This window comes from Symphodus melops (assembly GCF_947650265.1).
Source record: "Symphodus melops genome assembly, chromosome: 6".
Classification (NCBI taxonomy): domain Eukaryota; kingdom Metazoa; phylum Chordata; class Actinopteri; order Labriformes; family Labridae; genus Symphodus; species Symphodus melops.
In genome coordinates, this window is record NC_136696.1 from 25,038,027 (window position 1) to 25,059,437 (window position 21,411).

At 42.3% G+C, this 21,411-nt stretch overlaps 1 protein-coding gene across 7 annotated transcripts in view; it reads right to left on the reverse strand.

The window, feature by feature from the left end:
- LOC306825278 (suppressor of tumorigenicity 7 protein homolog) overlaps positions 1 to 21,090 on the reverse strand; it is a 46,686-nt gene extending 25,596 nt beyond the window's left edge. For 2 of the 7 annotated variants that reach the window (XM_079345919.1, XM_079345918.1), the window contains exon 1: positions 10,090 to 10,249. In XM_079345919.1, coding sequence (XP_079202045.1) covers positions 10,090 to 10,111 — 22 coding nt within the window. In that variant the 5' untranslated portion in view covers positions 10,112 to 10,249. Of the gene's footprint in view, positions 1 to 1,718; positions 1,744 to 10,089; positions 10,599 to 16,863; positions 16,898 to 20,691 lie in introns of those variants that run through there. The other 5 variants (XM_079345925.1, XM_079345927.1, XM_079345926.1 and 2 more) reach the window with 5 other exon arrangements.
- Between the last annotated feature and the right edge of the window lie 321 nt (positions 21,091 to 21,411).

A 21,411-nucleotide genomic window follows, 5' to 3' on the forward strand; every position in this document is an offset into this window, starting at 1 on the left:
TGAACAAACAACCAGCTCAAGAGTCATGACGATGGACCTCCCACAGGAGGAGACTGTTGGTTCATAGTCATAGCTTGAGCATTTTGTCCTTCTGCAGCAGAAAGCTTCCTTCTCTTGTGCTGATAAAGTCATTACATTGATTTCCATCCCAGTTTACATTCTAATAATAATAATGCACTGATGTATGGTGGCAGTAACATCTGACTTCAGGAGATTATCATTGTTTGCATAATCCAGTTTAATAGAAGCGAGATGAGTAATAATAATAGCTTGTGCTTATCCTTCCAAACTTTTGGTCGTCCTGATGTCACAGACGTGACAGTAAGCAAAGATACCTTTGCACCCAGCCTCCGGTTGGTTTAGGTTGTTTTACCAGCGTGAGTTCATTGTATTGCCTGACAGCTACCTAGAGCCATCATTGTTTTTTTCCACTCTTCTCCGAATCCGTTGTTAAGTGTACTATATGAGAATTAGATTGATATGACCTGACAGATACACGTCAGCCAATGACAATAGGTCACACGCCACATTATTTGCCCATGGACCGGTATCTGTCAACAGGTCCGATATGGGTCAACACTGATGAGAATCTGATGCATCCCTCACTTTAGGTGCTTTATATGAATGATTATGACTTCAACATATCCTCTCAAATGTACAGCTGCTAAGGATATCAAGACAATCAAATGATCTGAGACATGACAGCAAAAATACCAAAACAGGCACTTGAAGACTATTTCTCTTCCAGAGTTTGAAGGGTTAATGGAGTAATTGGGGGTTTAAGTACCTTGCTCAAGAGCCCCTCAGAAGCTGTTGCTACCAGAGGATGCAACATTGATGTAAGGAGACACAAATGTTCCCTCTTGATCATTGATTAGAACCTGAGGCGCTGTGGTCACAAGGCTCTTCTTTCACTCCTTGTGTCTTTATTTAGTCTTCTGAGAGACTACAGACGGAGGAGGATGGAGGAGATCCCGGTAAAATTAAATGCCTGACAAGGTTCTCTACACAGTTCTTTGCTAGCGTTTGAACATGATGATGACAAATGCAGTGATTTCCGTCTACAAGCCACTGAAGTGATTCAATTATCACTGTGCTTGCTTGAGAGTCAACCAAGACGAATGATGCACGCAGCAGCCTTCACAAAACCGGCGTGAGCATCAATACCATCAACCGCAGGATGCAAGGAGAAGCCCACCTCCAATTTTCTCGACATTTACAGATTAAAGGGGTGTAGAGAAGATGTTTATGGAGAAAAAAGAAGCAAGCAATTACCGTGTTGTCAAACATGATGTGAGATTATCACAGCATGTGCAGCTGAAGAGTGCGGATGAGCAGGTGTTTACAATTATAGCTCTGCTTGAAATTTAGCAGGCATAACATGGAGAATGTAAAGCCCACTGATAACAGGCTGAAGACAACAGTTAAGACATGTCCAATTATAATTATTATAATACGTTTTATTTATAGGCGCCTTTCATGACACTCAAGGTCACCTTACAGTCGAATAAAAACAACACAATCAAACACGAACACAATCAACTACAATTATGCCCTCATCCGTTTCTCGGACGTGTTCTTTGAATCCATTAAGAGAATTTAAGCTTCCTCTTTGACGACTCCACCATATGTCCCCCTGCACCTCAAATGTTTCTGTTAAATTGTGTCTCAGCATAATGATATTCCTTCCATACCATTTAGCCCTGGGTGTTACTCACATTCAAGCCAATTCTGCCAACGACCAAGACAGTCCCTTTTCACAAAGCACTCATAATAATTATAGCTGTGGGAGTGATGCCAACTTCAGTATTTTCATTTCTCATCCCACACTTCCAGAGGAATGGGTCCAACTTATCGGTTAGGCTGACTGCCGTCCCGTGCCCTCTGATGCTTTCGAGCAGGCTGTGTTAGGCAGGGCTATTAAACTAAAAAAATAAAATAAAGATCCCACAAAGAGGATGTTTTAACTTCTTATATCTGAACTAACATACCAAATAGTGGCACAGAAAGCACAGTATGTTAAAACTAAGTGCTCTATATGTTCTCTTAAACACATTCACCAACATCAATAGCCAGTGGTGGGAGTGTGCTGGGATTGAATGACTTCACCACCTTGGTTCTGGCCAAACCTAAGACCACTAAAAGTCCAGAGTCTCGGGTCTGTTACTGTTGGCTCGAGCTGACGCTTTGGATGGCAGCATCAAATGGCCTGGGAGCTGTTCCTGTTTGCGGAGTACTTTCACAACCAGCCTTACATCCATATATGGAGATTTGGAGTGCCAAGATGATGATGTATAAATGTTTCCAGATTTTTCTATTTAATAGTTGAGGTCACATTTTTTTTGGTGGAAGTTATCCCCTTATAAGCAACTTTTCTAAAGAACAGGTTTTAACTCAAGCTGGTTGTAGTGTTAGCTAAAAAATGTCAAAAAAAATAAATTTGAAGTTAAATAAATCTTTCAAAAGCCAAAATTGTAACAGAGCCTGTGACCCAATCAGTAAAGTCGTTGTATTTGCCATAATACTAAAAACCTTTAGCAGGAAAGCATTTCCCGTTACTCTGCAGTGGTTAGTCGGAAAAGTCAAGTTTATTTATATATCACCTTTTAAGTGCACAAAATGCTTCACAATAAAAGAAGAGAAAGCAGAGACAATCAAATACCTGTAGAAGAATCAAACAAAGGCAAGTCTTTAAGTGTCCACAGAGGGCAAGGCTCTCGGTTCTGGATGAAGACAGTTCCAAAATGTAGGAGCCACAGGCGGAGTCTAGCCGTGTGTGAGGACAACCAGCAGACCCTGGTCAAAGGACCTCAGGGACCTGCTGGTATTATAAGGCCTCCGCAGCTCAGTAACATAAGCCGGAGCTTGACCATGCAATGCTCTAAACACAAACTAAAACTTTAAACTGGATTCTAAAACTGATGGGGAAGAAATTTAACTGACACCCAATCTCTTCATGCAGTTTACACGGTCAAGCTAAACAGACAGCTTTGTGGTTCAACAATGATAGGACACATCTTTGAAAGTTCTTAGAAGAGTCCCCACAGAGGGAGCAGACACAGTAAGAACAACAGAGGGACCAAAACAGACGCTTGGGGAACACCACAAGCTTGGGTTAGACGATGTTTACCAACAGTAACACACTGGAACTCAACTGGCCTGCGTGTGAGTCGGGATCATGTTTTTCAGGGAGCAGCGAGGTTTGTGAGTCCACTAATACAGACACAGAGTAAATAATGTTGATATGACTAAACAAAGAAATGAGTCATAATTTGGTTTATGTTGACGTGATGGATGGACCTCTGGGAAGGATTATACCTCAAAATACACAACAGCAATTACTGCATCTCCGTATGCTAGCAAAGACACAGACATCCTTCAGAGCATCACATTCACTAAACGAAGAGGCCCCTCCCTCCGTTTATAAACCTGTTTCAACTAGTTTTAAATTATTTTACTGAGACCTTGTTCATCATTTTTGGTTGTACGTCTTCTGAAAACAAGTTGTGTCCACACACAGGAATCCACAATCTAGCCTCAAAGCATTCCTGACTTTGCACAGTTCTGTTTAAAAGGGAGTCACTTTAATCCCAATAGGGGTGCTGAGGAGCTGTATAATCAACAGCATCAAAACCAGTTTTCACTAAGAGTCGATAAAAGATGAGTCACAGAGTAAACTAACTTTCTGGAGATGTGTTTCCATATCTTGTATCCTCCAGTGTGAGGATTTAGGGTGAGAGGTGGCGATACATTAGTGTCTCCTAAGTCCTCACTAAAGATCCTTTATCTCAAATAAGTCGGATTTTTGGCTCGCTCGACTCGCAGCCATTACAGAGCTCATGAGACAAAAATAGCAGAAGTCAGCAGTTACCACAGAAACCTGATCACTCTGCCGCTTTTGTCGATCTTACGGGGATTACCATGGCAACAGAGACACGCTGGTTGCTCTCAGAGTTTTCTGTGGGCTGATTGGGCTCGGACAGTGCAACAAACAAAACACACTCGCACACAGTTCAAAGCCTTTTAGTGGCTGATCTCAGCATTAAATGATGACACTACAAGATCTGAAAAGAATGGATCATGACATACTTATTGATCCATAAGATCACATGACTGAAGCAAGCGGATGTAAATAAATGGCAGGCTGCTACCTGCTGTAGTGACGCTTAACTACAGAAACAACAGAACTATGAGGGTTGAATGAAAATATCCGGGGAGACTGATCAAAACATGCTCTCTCACCCACTTGTTTTCTATCAATAGTAGCATGCCAGCTAACGTTACCTCAAGGGGCATCATGTTCCCCTCGCCTTGTTTCCACTTGCACAAAAATCCAGATGCTTTCGGGGGAGCTGCAGCTGTGTAGTTGGCCTCAGCGGTATCCATCCATATGATATCCAATACCATCTTGGCATTTTATCGCGGTATGCAAAAATAAATAAATAACTTCCCTTGTTGTAGCGATCACATTCACAGTTTAGCTAACTTTGCTGTTCCAATTGCAAAGTAATGTCATTTTCTATTTTGCTTTCACACCACTTAAAGACACCTAAAACTCAAGTTTTATTGCCAAGAGGATGAGCATGTCTATATCTTTATAGTAAGGAGTGTTGTGGTGTGTTTTAACAGTCCACATGTGACAACAGCAGCAGGTGACTTTCATTTACCGTTAAATCCAGAATATAAGTGGCACTGGTGTAAGACGCACCTTGTTTTTGAAGGTGTCGCAGAGAGAAGAACACAAACAAACTGCGTGACCACTTCTATTGTGTTCAGTAATGTCCTCAACATGCAGTAAGTGTGCAGCTGCGTCGCTCTTTTAGTTTTGTTTGTTTTCACTTCTGGGAGTTTGCACTCCTACTAGCTACAGTAGTTGAGCTGCAGTGAAAGTTGTGAAGCAGAGGCACAGACCATCTCGCTTTTTCACTCTGACTTCATCCAGAGCTGATATCAGAAGGCAGCAGGATATAATGACGAGAAGTCCCCTCAGGTGAGAAGGTGATGTTTATTCCCTGGCATCGGATTGTGGCCATAGACTGTGTGCATGCGACTGGGTCGCTTTCTGCACACACAACTTAACGGCTGCATTCTGTTTTCTGTTCACCAGTTTGTTCCCCCTCGCCTCTATTCTCATTGTGACGCTGGCAAAACCACACAGAGCATTGATATACAGTACATATATACATACATATATATATATACATATATATATATATATATATATATATATATATATATATATATATATATATATATATATATATATATACATACATACATATATATACACATATATATATATACATATATATACACATATATATATACATATATATACATATATATATATATGTATATATATATATATAGGCTGATATTGTCATCGCAGAGCCACTTCCCATTTCTTCTTAGATCACGCCTTGCTTAGGGAGGATCCATCGGCCCTCCTCCTGTGATTCCCTCCCACTGTGAGGTGCATGTGTGAAAAAACAGATGAGGAAGATTTTCAGGCTGCGTTCTCCTTCTCTCTGTCACCGGCTGCTGTGGTCCAACTCACTACATGATTCTGCAATCATCCAGATTTGTATTCCTAAATATCAAACCCATTTGAAATGACCGAGGTGGCTCCAATGACTGTGAGACTGTGAGCATTTCAGAAGGTTACGACTTGGTTTTTAAAACCTGACATTTGCAGATAATCTTTGCCAACCATCTGTACAGATCGGAGATTCCTCTCAGAATTTTTAGGAGGTGCAAATTGCTAATAATACAGACCAATTCTCTTGGAGTCTGCGTCTGGGTTTTTTTTAGCTTCCTCTCGCAATCAGAACCTGTTTGTATTTGCCAATAACATTTCCCTCAGCTCATCCATATCAATGGATTTACTCTAACTGATCTATTTTAAATCTCGCACCAAAATATTCTGGTCTGCAATGAGAGTGGTGTTCAGTTTTCCAACAGAGTCAGTGACGCGCATGTGTCTGTTTCAGGCTGAGAACATCCGACCAGACTGTCAGAAGCCACGTCCGTTATCAAAGTGCACTGCACATGTAACAGTGCATATTACAAACGACCGAGGCTTCAAGCTGTAAATATGTTCACACCAGATGATCAGGAAATAATGGTTTCATGTGATGTAACTGATATAATCCTGCTGAGGACAGAGACTGTAATCACACAGGATGTCACGCAAACCGATGCAGATCAGTATTAATAATAGGCACCGTGGTTATGGGTGAATATGGAGTCAGACAACACGAAGAGTGACGGCTGATTGGAGCAGGGCTGCAGGTGAGCTGCACCTTTACTGAAGCTTTTCTAGCAGGAATGGAACCCCAAACTCTTTATCCTGCATTATTATCTACTTTACGAGGCTTTTTTTTCAAACCTTTCTTCAAGACTAAACTCTGCTCATAAATTCCCAAACAGACAAAAACAAAGTCCAGACAAATTCCAAAAAGGTCAAGGTGAATGGAGGACATCAGAGGAAAGAACATTTAAACTCTCGTCTTTGAACGCTTTCTGAAGTAAATGCCACAAAAAAAAACAAAGAATACAAGATTAAAGCAAGTGGTTCTTGTTGCAGGAGAGGATTTCATTCTTTCATTAGTTCATGACTACTACATTCTGACATGTGCACTAACATGAAAGCTTCACATGCACCAAATATATAAAACTAATTATAAGCTGCTATGACAAAAATGTTATAGAAGTTTCCCAATGTACACATCCACCAAAGAATCTATGAGACCTTCTTAAACAGATAATACCAAACCATCAATAGTCACAAGGCCGGAGCACGGGGCCTTTAATTCAGACTCAGACCTGAAGTCTATGTAAGAAGTTATTCAGTTCCGCTTGTTGTCACTGATGGCTGTCGACTAATGATTAGGTTTAAATGACTTAAAAAGAAAAAATCAATAGTCTTTCAGGGAGGAATAAAATCTCGTAGCAAGTTCTGCCTTCTGTTGGGAGAGAGTGCTGACTGATTGTACTGCTGAAGCCTCTCTCTGTCCTCAGAACCCTGACAGCACACAGGCCCCTTGTATCCAAACTTCATAATAACAACTGATCTTAAGTGTGAATTACGACTTTTCACACACTAGCACACTGCTAATATCAAATAAATAATACATCAAAAACTCAAAAGGTACACTTTGTAATTTTCCATCATACACGGACATCTGCTGAAGTTTTAAAACATAAACATGCATTAATGCAAAGTCCTGGACAGAAGTATATAAAGACAGAAACATACTCATCAGCCTAAATGATGAACTCATTAACTTTAAATAGTCTGACATATGGTGGAATATCAATAAATTACCACAAAGTGGCATATTAATAAATAAGTGCAGTAATGTATCAATTATTAACGGCATTGGTGGTATATACAAAAATAGCATGCTGGGATTAATGCAACTCCAGGGGAGCATGATCTGCTCACCAGTGCAAGGATTTTTTTATTTGTTAAAAAGTGAAGCAAACAAAGTAAAGGGCTTGTGGTCGAACGAGCTGCTGTAAATACTGTAAGTCCATACTCAGTCCAAAGCTCAGTTAATTCAATGATACACACATTTTATTTCCAACAAATGAAAAGTCCCCAGTTAGTATGTGCTTGAAATGGTTTTACAGCGAAACAGACGTTTTCAGAAACAGCTTAAGAAAACCGTGCAGGACAGAATCAAAACTCTCAACCACTGAAGACTCGAGCTACAAAACGTAACTAAACGTGACTCTTCAAAACATCCTCCTCTGATCAAATGCATAGACAAGATGAGTGTTGCATCACAGGATTGTTTGAGGGCAGAACGGGGATTGGAGTGAACATGCACTCATATGCACAATCCCTTTGAATTTGTAATATCACAATACATTAAAAAAAATAAATTCCAGTTCATATTGCCCAACACGAAACTGAATAACTTTGAGGTTTTCAACTTAAAGTTGGATTTAACGTGATTGAGAAAACAAAAAATAATGTTTGGAGAAGATGAGCACATCATAGTTTGTAGAATAATCTTTAAGATGGTCTCTTGTTCTGATGATAAGTGCATGGTCTCAACCTGTCTAAGTTCATTATCCAGAGCAGAGTGCTGAGGCCGTGTTTCTACTTGGACTAAGACTGTTTTCTAGCAAAGCACTTCCTTTGAAACAGCTTCAACTCAACATGAGTGTTTGAACAAATGCTGAAGAGTTTATGGTCCGATGGGCATTTAAGTTTTTATCCTCTCTACTTCAGACAACAGACCTGTAATTCTTTGTCTGAGAATCCTCAACTCATCACATTTATATAACATACAGGACGATTATTAGAGGTGAAACTAAACAATGTTTAACACAAATGTTTGCTATAACTCGTCAGTTCCCATTGGTTATGTTCTCTTTATACAACAGCTTGTACACAGAGGTGGGAAAAAGTTTTATGTAAGAATCGAGATTGTTGTCTTCTGAGATTTTTTTTGATTTTAAATCGATTCATAACTTTGAGAAATTATTCTCAAAGCTCTTTAACTCAGCAGAAAGTCACAGATGACTGGAGGAGATCCTGAAGTATGAACTTGTTTAAAAATAGACTCGTTTTGAATCGAATCATGAGCCCAAGAATGGAAACTGAATAGCGAGACACACAAAGATTCACATGGTGCAGCATCCCCATTAGTTTGGCAATCCAGTGACTATTTGTCTTGCTATTTTCTGCCTGTATCACTGAACATATGACCAAATGAAGAAAACTAGAGCTACCTGCCAACAACTGAACTTTAAAGAAGACAAAACAATCAGCAGATTTTACTGATCCATCCCTACACACTAACTGGCTGCTTAACTTTTATTATCTCATTATCATCTATTATCGACAGTAAGACAACGAGACATGATGCTTTCAATCACAACACTTCAAAGAAAACATAAAAATGTCACCAGTAATGCATTCTTGATACTGATGCTCTTCATACTGTTTGTCCTGTAAAATTTAAAACGGGGCCAGCCAGTTAAAGATAAAACAGAAATACGGCTGTCAAACTGACACGATGGAAGCAATATCTTTGACCCTCAAATGACCTTCAAGTTTGGCAATAATTCTGAGTGTCACACGACAAGGACGGACAACCTGAGCCAGGCTTCAGTGACATGTTAGACGTGATCTGCACCTTCACAATGCTACATCCAGTCTCCACTCAGCTGTGCATTTCATGAACAAAAGATTAGTTCTCAGAAGAGTGTTACATGACAGCCATCCATCCCTGTAACAGCAAGGACACACACACACACACACACACACACACACACACACAAAAGCTGTAATTAGAAGTTAGAAAAAAGAAGTTACTTTCAGCTCTTACTGTGCAGCACTGAAAAGAATCAGATCAGACTTCCTTGGTATCGTGGTATTGATCAAAGTGAAAGCTTTTCTTGAGAGGGGTGGGGTTGAAGGGATGAAGTGGATTCACCTAGACACATCTGCCCCCCTACAGATCAACACCTAAACTCTTGGGAGGGAGGTCAAGCACTGCACGCTGCCCCGACAACACACATGCATGCATCCATGTACATCAGTAGAGTCCTCTGTGAGCTTTGCTAGCATGAGTTGAGATAGCTTGGCTCACACCTTGCTGCAATCTGACTGAGCCGAGGAAAGAAGACAGGGGGAGGCTGATGCTTCTGGAAACTCTGCTGAAAGCATCCATCTTCTTGCCCGCAAACAAGACACAAGACACACTTGCATAAGATTCAAGCAGCACACCACTGCACGGAAGAGGACTGAGATACATACATACTGGAGAGGATAGCAAAAAAAAAACACACGCACACACAGTAAGGCTGAGAGCGGGAGAATACAAGGCAGGCAGCGAGCGCGGCGTGACCAGCTAGCTTGTATTGACGTCCCTCCGTGCTAAAATGGTAGATCCCAGATTTCTCCCCGTGCAATCTGCCACCAGCAACTATGGACGCAAAACAGGAAGAGGAGAGTGCTACAGGAACCGGGTAAACATTTCCCTTTCCCCCCTTCTCCCTCTGATAAAACACACACACACACATAGGAAGATGCATAGACAAATGCAGAGGAGGCGGGAGGATGTTACTTACATGAGGACTCTGTGCCGAACATGGCTGGGCCTTGAGCTGTGATGGAGAGGAGGAGGAGAAGGAGGAGGAAAGAGAGGAGAGAAAGGGGAGGGTGAGGGGGAGAGAGAGAGAGAGAGAGAGAGAAGAGAGAGGGGAGGTTGATGAACAGGCAGCTACACAGCGGGGGTCATCAAAGCAACACAATGCAGCCAGCCGGCCGTCACTGCCTCCCAGACGGCCAGATGCCCCAGCTCCGCTAGCTTTCGCTGCTTTAAAAAGCCGCCGTCCTCCACACACACACAGTCAGTCCGTCCGCAAGAAAGAAAGAGGGCCGTGATGAGGTTTAATTATACAAAAACAAAAATAAGAAATCCTTCAGAGCCGAGGAAAAGTGTAGTTAAAATCCAGACAGAGATGTGGTTGTGGCTCGCTATCTCTGCAGCTCGCCCCTTCTGCAGTCTATATCCTGCTTCTCATCCTTTCCCCTCCGTCACTCTCTCACATCTCATTCCAGTGTGGGATTTACTAACACAGAGAGAGAGAGAGAGAGGAGCGAGAGAGAGAGGGAGAGAGAGAAAGAGAGGGGAGAGAAAGGGGGAGGTTTCCTGGGGAGAGGAGAGAGAGGGGGGGAGTGAAAAACTCAAAATCTGGTGAAGAGCTGCTGCTGCTGCAGCCGCTGTAAGACAATAGCTATGCAAACAGTGTGACGTCAGAACGAAGGGGGGGGGGGTTAAAAGACTGACTGACTACTGCGAGCAGATGGAGGGGGAGAGGTGAGTGAGTGAGGCAAGGAGGAAAAAAGGAGCAAGGAGAAATGGAAGAAAAAAAGAGGGGGGGGGGGGCGATGGTGAAAGGGGAGAGACGTAAGAGCAGAAAGAGGAAAAAATGAATAAAGGAAGGAGGAGGGCAAGATGACTGTAGAGGAGGACCAGTAAGGGATGGAAGGAGTGAAAGGAGGAGGTGATAGCAAAGGTGACTAAATTGAAAGAAAAAGCAATAGAGGGAGGTCACGATGGAGAGGAGAAGGAGGAGGGGAGACAGATAAAGAGATACAGAGGAGGAGGAGGAGGAGGGCAGACTGGGCTGAGGAGGGAGGCACTGACTGGAGAAAAAGAGGGGGAAGCAAACCAATCAGAACGGTTTGTCTACTTGGAGCAGAGATACAACGGTACACACACACACACACACACACACACACACACACACACACACACACACACAGACTGGAAGGAGCGATGAGGGGGGGGGGCTGCAGTCTGTCTGTTCGACAAATTGAGACAAGTATGAAGCAGACAGAGCGCTGGAGACTGCTGTGTGTTAAAGTGCCGTGATCGCAACGCAGACGTTCGCACCCACAGGGATGTAAAGAAGGCCCAGCAACAACACGCTATGTTGTGATCCCCACATCATCAATCACGCATGCTTAAAACCCGGGAAACAGAGTTTTAACTGATGCAATCAACAGTGAAGAGTAAAGCTACAGCCATCATTAGATCGCAGCAGAATGTAAATCTGAGCTGCCATTGCTTTAAATATTGCTGAACAGGTAAACAAATCCTGTCCCAGTTTGCAAACTTCTCCTGGGCTTAAGCAAAATGCATCAAATGTACTGTGGTACATTGAGTGATGATGCATGCAGAATGATAGACACGGCTATTTTGATGAACCATTATCATGAAGAGCCGCACGCCATGGACTGATATTCAGGAACTTTCTCCTTCATCTGTAAGACTGCATACATACGGTGTACCCCGAGGTTTGCTTTGGAGTACAACAGGGAATCATTTTCTCTGAACATGAACTTCCACATCTGTAAATCTGAGTTCTAATATAATTTGAGTCCTTAGCAGCATTGATCATTTAGTGTCCGTGTCAAAAGAAGTACATTTAACATTACGTTGGCTTTGTGGAAGTGGAAGCACTAGAGGAGAATAAAGAGAATAAAGTGGTTAGGAAAGCTGAACGGCTCTGATGCTCTTTAGTCTTTCAGTCTGCTGCACTTCTTTTTTTTTTTTTTTATTTAAATCAAATGCTTAATTTCATTTTTCTTACAGTCTTAAAGAGTATCCGATTTACGGTCATATATGACGAAAAAAGACTTAAGAATTGTTGCATTTGAGAAGCTCTGAACAGATTATGTTCAGCAGCTTTGATTGAAATCTGTAAGATCACTGACTCTTTAGAAGACACTGATTCTTTTTCCTTGTACGAGGCGATTTATCCATTCACGTTAGCAGCTCTACGTCGTTCATTTCTAGAGCTGGAAGTCTAAAGGGTGAGGTTGTTCGGTGTCTTTCAGGGAGCATGGACAGCCCGATGGGCTCTTAGCGAACACGCTGCAAATGATAAGCCTCATTATTGATGCTTACAGTACAACTTTAATGAACACTGGAGCCTGTGAATGAAGTAAAGTGCTAGCATTACCCAGTAAGTGTGTGTGCAGCAGTGGTCCACAGCGGGCCAGTGTGTACAGCAGCCTGCTAACCCAAATAGATGGGAGGTCAGCCGGACGTCCTTGTGGCCCCCCCACCGTGAAAGGGGGTGACGCTAGCTAGCAAGTGGCTTAGCTCAGCTTCTGAATAGTGGAGCGTGCTCTGATGGGGGGGCTCCTGTTCTTTTGTGTCTCACACCCCTGTCGCCCTCCTCCTCCTCCTCCTCCGCCAACCTCTTTGTCCTTTAAGCTCAGACCCAAATTAACTGCAAAAATACATTGAATAAAGACGTCACAAGCATGTTTTTATGCAGTCTTTTATCCTAGTCCTGAGTGAACCAAAAAGTTTTAAAAGAATAAGACACAAACAACTTTAAATCAAACGCGTCACATTTTTTATGGAACAACATTGTTGATAGATAATGAAGGTCTTGAACTTCAGATTGTTCCATTTTCAATCCCAAGATTCATAACATTAAATGATTCATTTTGACATGAATAAAAAAAGAGAGTATGTAGGAGAGAGCGGATGCTGAAATCAAGCCGACATTCGGCCAGAGAAGACGAATCGTTCAGCGAATGAACTGGACCGTGGTCGTTCTCGTGGGATGAAGCATCCTGGTTCACGTTGGCACTTTTTGCTCCACGAGTTCACTTTTCATTCTCTCAGTGATTGTTGAGGCCTTTAAAATAAGAAGATGCTTGCTTAATGTTTCGTGAACTGCTCTGTGCAAAAAACGGATCAAGTCGAGTATGATGGCGACACAGTTGATTGTCGACGACAGCTCGACTAAATAGTTTTTGCACATTCATACACTTTCATTTTCACTCACACTTTTTGGAGCTTTGAGGCTTTATTTTACTTGATGCTGTGACGGTTTTCTGCCAGATTATTTTAGGACACACTTGATTCCAACCGTTAACCAAATCCATCGAAACACCCACCTCATTTTTTCATTACTGGCCATTTCTAAAAATAAAAACTATTTATAAGTCTGTTTCAGTATCTTCCACTGAGCAACCTGTCGATGCAGCTTCTGCCAAAACGCAGCATGGCTCACTGAGCAAACACATGCACAGACAACCTGTGCTCAAATGACTTCATTTCATTTGTAAATGTGATTGTGAACAAGCACCCAAACAGCACAACACAAGTGCTTTAAACCAGTTTAGTAAGTGAATAAACTAACTGGACATCTGGCAGCACACAGTGGGATTCCCAATCCGCAGCTTTGGATGTTTGGACAGTAAACACGAACACGCTTTCTTCTCGAAGGATCTCGTATCTTTAGGAATAGTTAGGATATGAAAATCGCATTCTTCTTTTTAATTAAAAAAAAATCTATTTGTGATGGGCTTACAGTGATAAACGTATTATAATGTTTCACAGGTATAACATGGGCTGGTTTCATTGAGCTCCAAACCAAATGTGAATGTAAATCAGACTCAATCAAATGGAGTCAATGTCTGTGACAAAAAACTGCACATCTTAGAAAACAAAAGATCCACATGTCGATATTCAATCCCAGCTCAGTGAGTAAGAAGGCCTCTGTATAACATCACCGTTTGACGGACATCAAATGTATATTATGAGGTCTACACACAGGTGTAGGGAGGCAGGGGCTGTTGTCAAGAGCCACCCAGTGAACACAGAGTGATATTTTACTCCTTTGAGCGGTGTCACAAAAACAATGGTTCAGAAGTGTGTTAAAACGTGTCCAGTTAAAACATCGGCTGAAGCACACCTCGAATGTGTGCAATGTGGCACGGGGGCTTTGGATTTTCTCCAAATAACAGAGATCAGCCAATGGCGGTGGATCGAGTTGAAAGCATCTTGCTGAAGGACGGAGTGTAAAGCAAAGCAAAGAGCTCCTTACTGTCACCTCCATGCTCTCCTTCAGGTCAGCGGGTTTAACTCACACACACACACACACACACACACACACACACACACACACACACACCCCGTCTGTCATCTGGCTCTGCTCTCAATGTCAACCTGATCATTAGGATGCACCATGCAAAGCGACTGCCCTAACAGCGCTGAAGCTCAGGTGAATAAAGGTGCAAACTGCGTCACGCACCGAGTAAGGACAACAATGCTGTTGTTGAATGGACGCTTTATTTAAAACAGCGCTCTTCAGCTTGACTGCATTCATGAGCAGTTTATTTCTGAACAATGAACACCTCCCCTCTTCTCCCCCCCCCCCCCCCCCATCACAAAGTACCACCCAAAATAAAGCATCGCCTTCTGGTTGCTAGGCAACTGAAATAAGCGTGAGAGGAGTGTGGCCTTCCTTCAGCGAGAGCGAGAGAGAGAGAGAGAGAGAGAGAGAGAGAGAGAGAGAGAGAGAGAGAGAGAGAGAGAGAAATCAGCAGAAGGATAAAAAAAGGGAGAGAGAGGAGGACAGTCAATTAGAGGAGGCCAGGACTTGATGTTGCCGTGATTGGTTGAAAACAAAAAAAAAAAAAAAATGAGAGGAGGTGTCGAGCCATCAAAGAAAAAAACATGAAAAAGGAGCACACTGTTGGCTGGTGTTCCATCAGAAACATGTCAACCAATTCTTGTTTTAGATGATAAAATATAAACACAGTTAGCATCAATCACAGAGATTAAAAACATGATGAGTCTGTTTAAAAAAATGGCAGACCATGAAGAGACATGAGCAGCAATCACACAGAGGATGTGAACATTTTAGCCCGTTCGGCTGACCCGAATGAAGCATTTTGATTGTTTTTCATACAAAGTTTTCAGGTAAATTAAAAAAAAAAAAAAAAGAGGAAAGATTGGCAGCTCTTCCTTCAGTTTAGAGTGGTTGAATTGAAAGCACATTTTAATCTCATTTAGATTAAAAAAATGGAAAAGGGACAACTCTGGAAAGATGCCCGTACACCATCACGTCTAGCATCTCTTTTGACATTTTCCTCATCTTAATACCTCTTTGGAGAGGGCCTGTATGAAAACAGAAAAGCAGATTTTCCAGCACTGTTTGAGAGACCTGATCAAACCTCCCAGTCAGAGGCACACTTGCTGCTAGTGGCCAGATTTAGCGTTTGACCGGTGCTCATTTCCTGATGTGTTGACAATGAATGTACAGCACTTAGAGCCAGCTGGTGTGAAAAATGGATTGCGCTCACCACATCCAACAGCATGCTCACAACAGCGGGGATTGGGGGAGCTTTTCATAACTGGACAATCATCCCCAACCTCCTCCTGTTTCCCTTTCAGAGGAACCAGACTGGACCACAAAAGGAAGGTCTGTGAGGCTTTGATTACCTCTGATGGGTCACCATTCAAAGTGGCATCATTCAGCTTACTGGGTGAGCAACGCTGCAACCATCACTGCTGACACCATCTGGTCAAAAAAGGAACTGATATTTTTTTTTAACTCCATCCAGCGAGTGCTTCTATTTTTAGTCCACAGATATGGCAAATACAGTCCAATAAATGTCCGCCTAATGGCCCTAAACTTAAAACAGAATCATTTCATCGTCCAAATTCTCAAGAATGGGAGCTGTATCCAATAAATCAGAGAAGTTACAAAATGGATCTTTTTCAGGTTTGAATTCAAGAGACCTGAGGAAATATTCAACACTCTGGACAAAAATAACTAAATCATTGTTGTGACACTTTTCATTTTCCCCAGTTGGGACTACAGGTCTAACGTAAAAGGTTGAATTAAACTCAAGTTTAATTCAGACAGCTACGGCTCAGAAAATATGTCTGAAAGTCACAGAGAAATTCTTCAGCTATCATTAAACGGCATTTGTCCCGACAGTGATGAAAAGAAACTGAATAAAGAGCACGGGTTCTTCATCAGACTCACTCCGGTGTTAGTCAGGTTCCTGTTTGTTTCCCTCTTTGCATAGATTCAAATAAGTGCAGGCAGTCAAATCTGAAGAATCTTAAGTGCATTCAAACACAAACCACTGGACGGGTCATTCATCAAACTGTCTTTTTATGCAAAGTAGGAAGCCACGATGAGGAAGTCAGAGTGTGGAAATAACAAGCACCTGGCTGTGGTTGTTTAGGATTACTCATCTCTGTGACATCGAACAACCATTGTTCACAGCTTTTATTATTGGTTTTTTGCTATTGAGGTGAAGCATTCAACAGCCAGGATTTTTGTGATTTTTTTTTTTTTTTTTTTTTTTTTTTTTTAAATCTCATTAGGTAGAAACTATATACTGAAGCTACTGTGCTAAAAATTGTTAAGTAACTAATAGAGTCTCTTTCTTCACTTCCATAAAAACCAACACATTCAGATGAAACCCATCACAAATCTTCCTCTTCTTTCGCTATCCATCGCTCAACTTTGCCCAAGCTTTAAAAAGTCTGTTAAACTTTCTAAATGTCAAAGCACCTCTGTATCTTCCTCTCATCCTTCGTGACTGCTTTAGATGAAAGGAGGAGAGTCCATATTGAATCCTGGCTTTAACTGGATTCACCTCAGCTCTGCACTGTACCTATGACACGTTGTAAAAGCTGTGACCTTTCCCTCACTTGGCTTATAACCCTGATTGGCATGGCGGGGTCAGATACAGGAAAGCCAGCTGTGAAGGCTTAGACAGTATTTGCATTGATGAAGCACTTTAGCTGCACTATTGCTGCTCCTGGCGTTGATGTTCTTAAAACGGGTCCAGCTGACTGAACACAGGCACAAAGCAGACTTGGATCGTGGGCCTTCCTCGCGGCCTGGCAGGGCAGGCCTCCCTCTGAAAGGTAGGGCAAACATTTCTGGACGAGATCGCGTTACTAAAGTGGTGCACAGGTTCTAAATAAAGGTCCCTGACTGGTCTCGTCTGGCTTTGTGGTGAATGTGCACTGTGCTTACGTGTGTAAGAGAGATCACTCAGAGAACTCACAGGGTTCCAATAACTTTATTTATCCCTTTTTAATGCACTTGATTCTGCATGGGATTATTACACTCACGTCAGGTCTAGGTCAAGTTGAAACACACTTGGTTCATTCCTTCACTTTGCATTTTCCAGCAGTGTTGTGCACAGATCACTTAAAGAGGGAAGGCTGTAAACTTCACAAACAACTCCTCGCAACGATCCATTGCTTTTCATAATTCACACAAGCACCATCAACAGAGCTCTCCTACTCTCCAAATAAAAAGCTGCCGCTAACAGTAGCTCAGCTTGTTTGTGACTAGCTCTTGACGGTGCTATTTCAGTCACACTGAGACATGTCAAAAACATCATCCCCAAGATCGTTTGTGGTTTTCATAGCTGCAGAATCGTCCTGCTCCCAGAGTAGAACATTCATTGCTCATTTTTTATTCCTTTTTTGCATCAGAAACATCCGCGCCTTTAATGCATTCATTCTCCGGGGAGGATGGAGCCTGGGGAAATGCTTGCAGAAAGCGTCTTCGCCCAGATAGAAGTTATCACAAGATGTGTTCTTCAAGGTAGAGCGGAGCCTGCCATTATTCACCACAGACACATAAAGACACAGCACGTGCCATTTTTCAACTTTACTGTCTCTCCGATGGCCACTAAGGGCTACTAGCTGTTGATGAAGGACCACATTAATACCCGTCAATCTCTCATTTTTTCCTCAAATCGGTGTTTAATGGCTGCACATCATACTATAGTGTTTAGTTATTCAACAGCTAAGAACCAATCATTTGAAAAGCAGGAATTCAGCAATTTACACACAAAGAAGAGATTTAGCTCCTTCAAAGTCACTGTTTTTAAGTCTAGAAGATCCTAGGATGATGACACATTGTCTCTGCATTTCATTTATTAGCGGCAGCCTCGACTGGACACAGAGCAAGTCAGGCTGTCAGCTCAAGTTAAGTTTTCAAATGAGCACAAACAGCAAAACAAATGGTGACGGAAGCGGAGCAGGAGTCACACTTATGACTGCGGCTCTAAACTTTAAAAAAAGAAAAAGATGTATAATAATTACCTAAACATACGTGATCTGGTCATGCAGATGATTCTATCTTTCCTGGACCATCAAGTTTGTGGCGGCGTATCAGAATCACAGGGAGAAGCGTTATAATGAGCCACTCCATAACAATCACAAGATCCCTGCTTTTTGAGCAATGGTCACGACTCTACCCTGACACTCTCAGCGTGATACTGCCATGGCAACTGGACTTTCTGCGTACACTCTGATGCACCGTGTTATTCAGACTTATAAATGTCCTTCTTTGAAGTGACAGTGAAAGGAAAGTTCCTGTAACTCTGTCAGATGGATTTATTTGGTAAGCCAGTGAACTCTTTCCAACGTTAACACAACAACCCTCACTGTTGTTTGTGTGTCCTAACTCTTTAAAGGTCGAGGATAAAGAGTCAGTTCAGCTGCTCATGATTTAATGTCCAAAGTTCAAGCCAGACTGATGTGCTCTTTACATGCTTAAAGTTTCACAATGTGATAGACTGTGACATATTCAAACGTTAAGAATCTAGATTGGTTATTAATAATGGACAATACTAGCCTTGATATTTCACTGATACAAAATTTGCACTTTATGATGGCTTTAAATGAAGAAATCAAGAGTTGATTTTTGCCCCTTTGGGGGGATCCCAAAGGATCCCAAAAGTCATCCATTCACTCAATCAAAATGTGAGGAGGCAAGTTGAGAGAAAGAGACGACTGTAATTCAGAGCTGATGGTTTTGACATGTACTGCTACAGTTTAAAGGGTGTAAAAGGGAACTAAGAGAAACAATCAGTTGTGAATCGTGGTGTTGAAGAAGAGGAAGTGAGGTCCAACAGCTCACTTTCTGTCTGCACAATAAAGGGTCAGTTAAGGTGCAAAATAGCTTTTCGGTTGCATCAAACATGCCATAATAGGTAACATGCAATAATATTTGCAACAGGATCATGGCATGTTTGCCATGAGTCAAATCTGATAAGGCTTCTCGAGGTAAATACATGTTTTTTGGCTCCCGGGACTCCCAGGCCCATCGGGCACTGCCACACTGACAATCTGGTCACAGAGCGGTAATGTAGCTAATCTACAACTACGTTACAGAGCTTAGAGGAGCAAACGTTTGACACACCGGCTCGGTTCATTTGACTATGGAAATCTGCTGTTGTTGCACATAATGGGAAAAAAAATTACATTTTGACTGAGCAGCTGATGAGCATCTGATCATCTTCACCCTGCTGATCATGCTTATTTTCATTGCGAAAAAGCACACCAAATCTAACCTTTTGGTAGTTTAAAATTACTTAGAATAGCTAAAGTTTGCATTTGATCATAACATGAGGAGGAAATTCTATACATTTTAAAACTTTGGATAGCCTGCAAACCCGCTGAAGAATACATCTGATTAAGTACTGCCCCAAATACCTCACTCATTAGTCCGGTTTGAGATAATAAAACCTGCGACACTCACGCCTTAAAATCTAACAGCTCATTTCCAACACACCTACACCAGACACACACCTACACCAGACACACACACACCACACACACACCTACACCAGACACACACACACCTTAAGTGTTTCTAAACCAGTCTAAGTGTGCCTAAAGACTCTCCTGCCCTCTCTGGTTGCAGCCAGCTGTCTTTCTGAAAGAGCACATTCTTCTTCCTCCTGCTGTTGAAACACACACACACACACACACACACACACACACACACACACACACACACACACACACACACACACACACACCTCCCTGGCTGCTTGTGCGCGCAGGGAGAGACGCACAGTGCCAACTGGACCCCTGAGCAGACACTGAAAGACCAGCAAGAGGTTAAACACTTCAAGACCACAAGGCTAACAAGCACTGGGACACTCAGCATCTAAGTTAGGGGCTCACTTTAACTTTTCCCTGAGAAAAGACAAACATACAGCATGTAGAAATAATAAAAAGTGGGACACCATTGACATGACACACTTTTGAGTACCAGATAAGAGAAACTGATGGAGACCACTAAATACAACTAGTACTCTACTTCTCTTAAGTATGCTTGTGGTGAGGCAAACTGTTCACCTGGCAGCTGGAAACATCCCACTGAAGCTCTCCACTGTGCTTTTAAAATGTGCCATGCACGTTTCCAAGCATTTAAAACCTTGGCTAAGGGTTAGCCACGCACTCAGCGAGCTAAATGCTAACTGGTTAGCGTTTGCAAAACATACCAACTTTCTGAAAGTCGGGGCTCAATGAATGGCAGACATTAAAGATACCTATTTGTAGGGTAGGAGGGAGGGGGGCGGCTTACCTCAGTATGTAAATGAAGTGAAAAGCCAGTTTAATCCTTCCTAGTTGGTCGCATTTCTTCCAGCAGCAGGTCAACATGTGTGTAGTCTCCTCCGGCAGCAGCAGCAGAAGCAGCGGACTGTGTGTGTGTAGACGTGTCTGCAGACTGGCTAATGATAGCTAACAGTTAGCATTACTCAAACGGCTCCATTACCGTGGCAACAAGCTCCCGCCGCCTCGAGGTGTCGCTGTCACTGATTTATCCGTCCCTGAAAAACAAGTTCTCCTAACTCAACAATTATCATTATGTTCTAGTCGTATTTGTTAGCCATATAAAACCCAGTGAAAGACATTTAAATGCGCGTCATCGTTTACCTCAAATTAGCCGGTTCAACTGTCAAACTCAGCCTCAAATCGTTGTCCTACTGCGCATGCGTTGGTTGTATGAGTGGTAAAACTTCTGATAGTGCCTCGTTTCTTTATTTGCTTTAAGCACACATTGTTCCTTTCAAATGCTGGACATATGTAACTACAGACCTGTGCTGTGTGTTATTTATGGGTGTCCGTGCATCAGAGGATTAAGAAGGTGAGAGGCAATCAGAGGTTTCTGATTGTCAACAGGGAAGGCGGGCACATGCTTGAGGCCCCAGGGGGCCTCTCGGGCTGACAAACTTTACGTCACAGCATTGGCTCCAAATCAGCATGTTTTCCAACGACAGTCCGAACCTCCCCAAAGCGGATC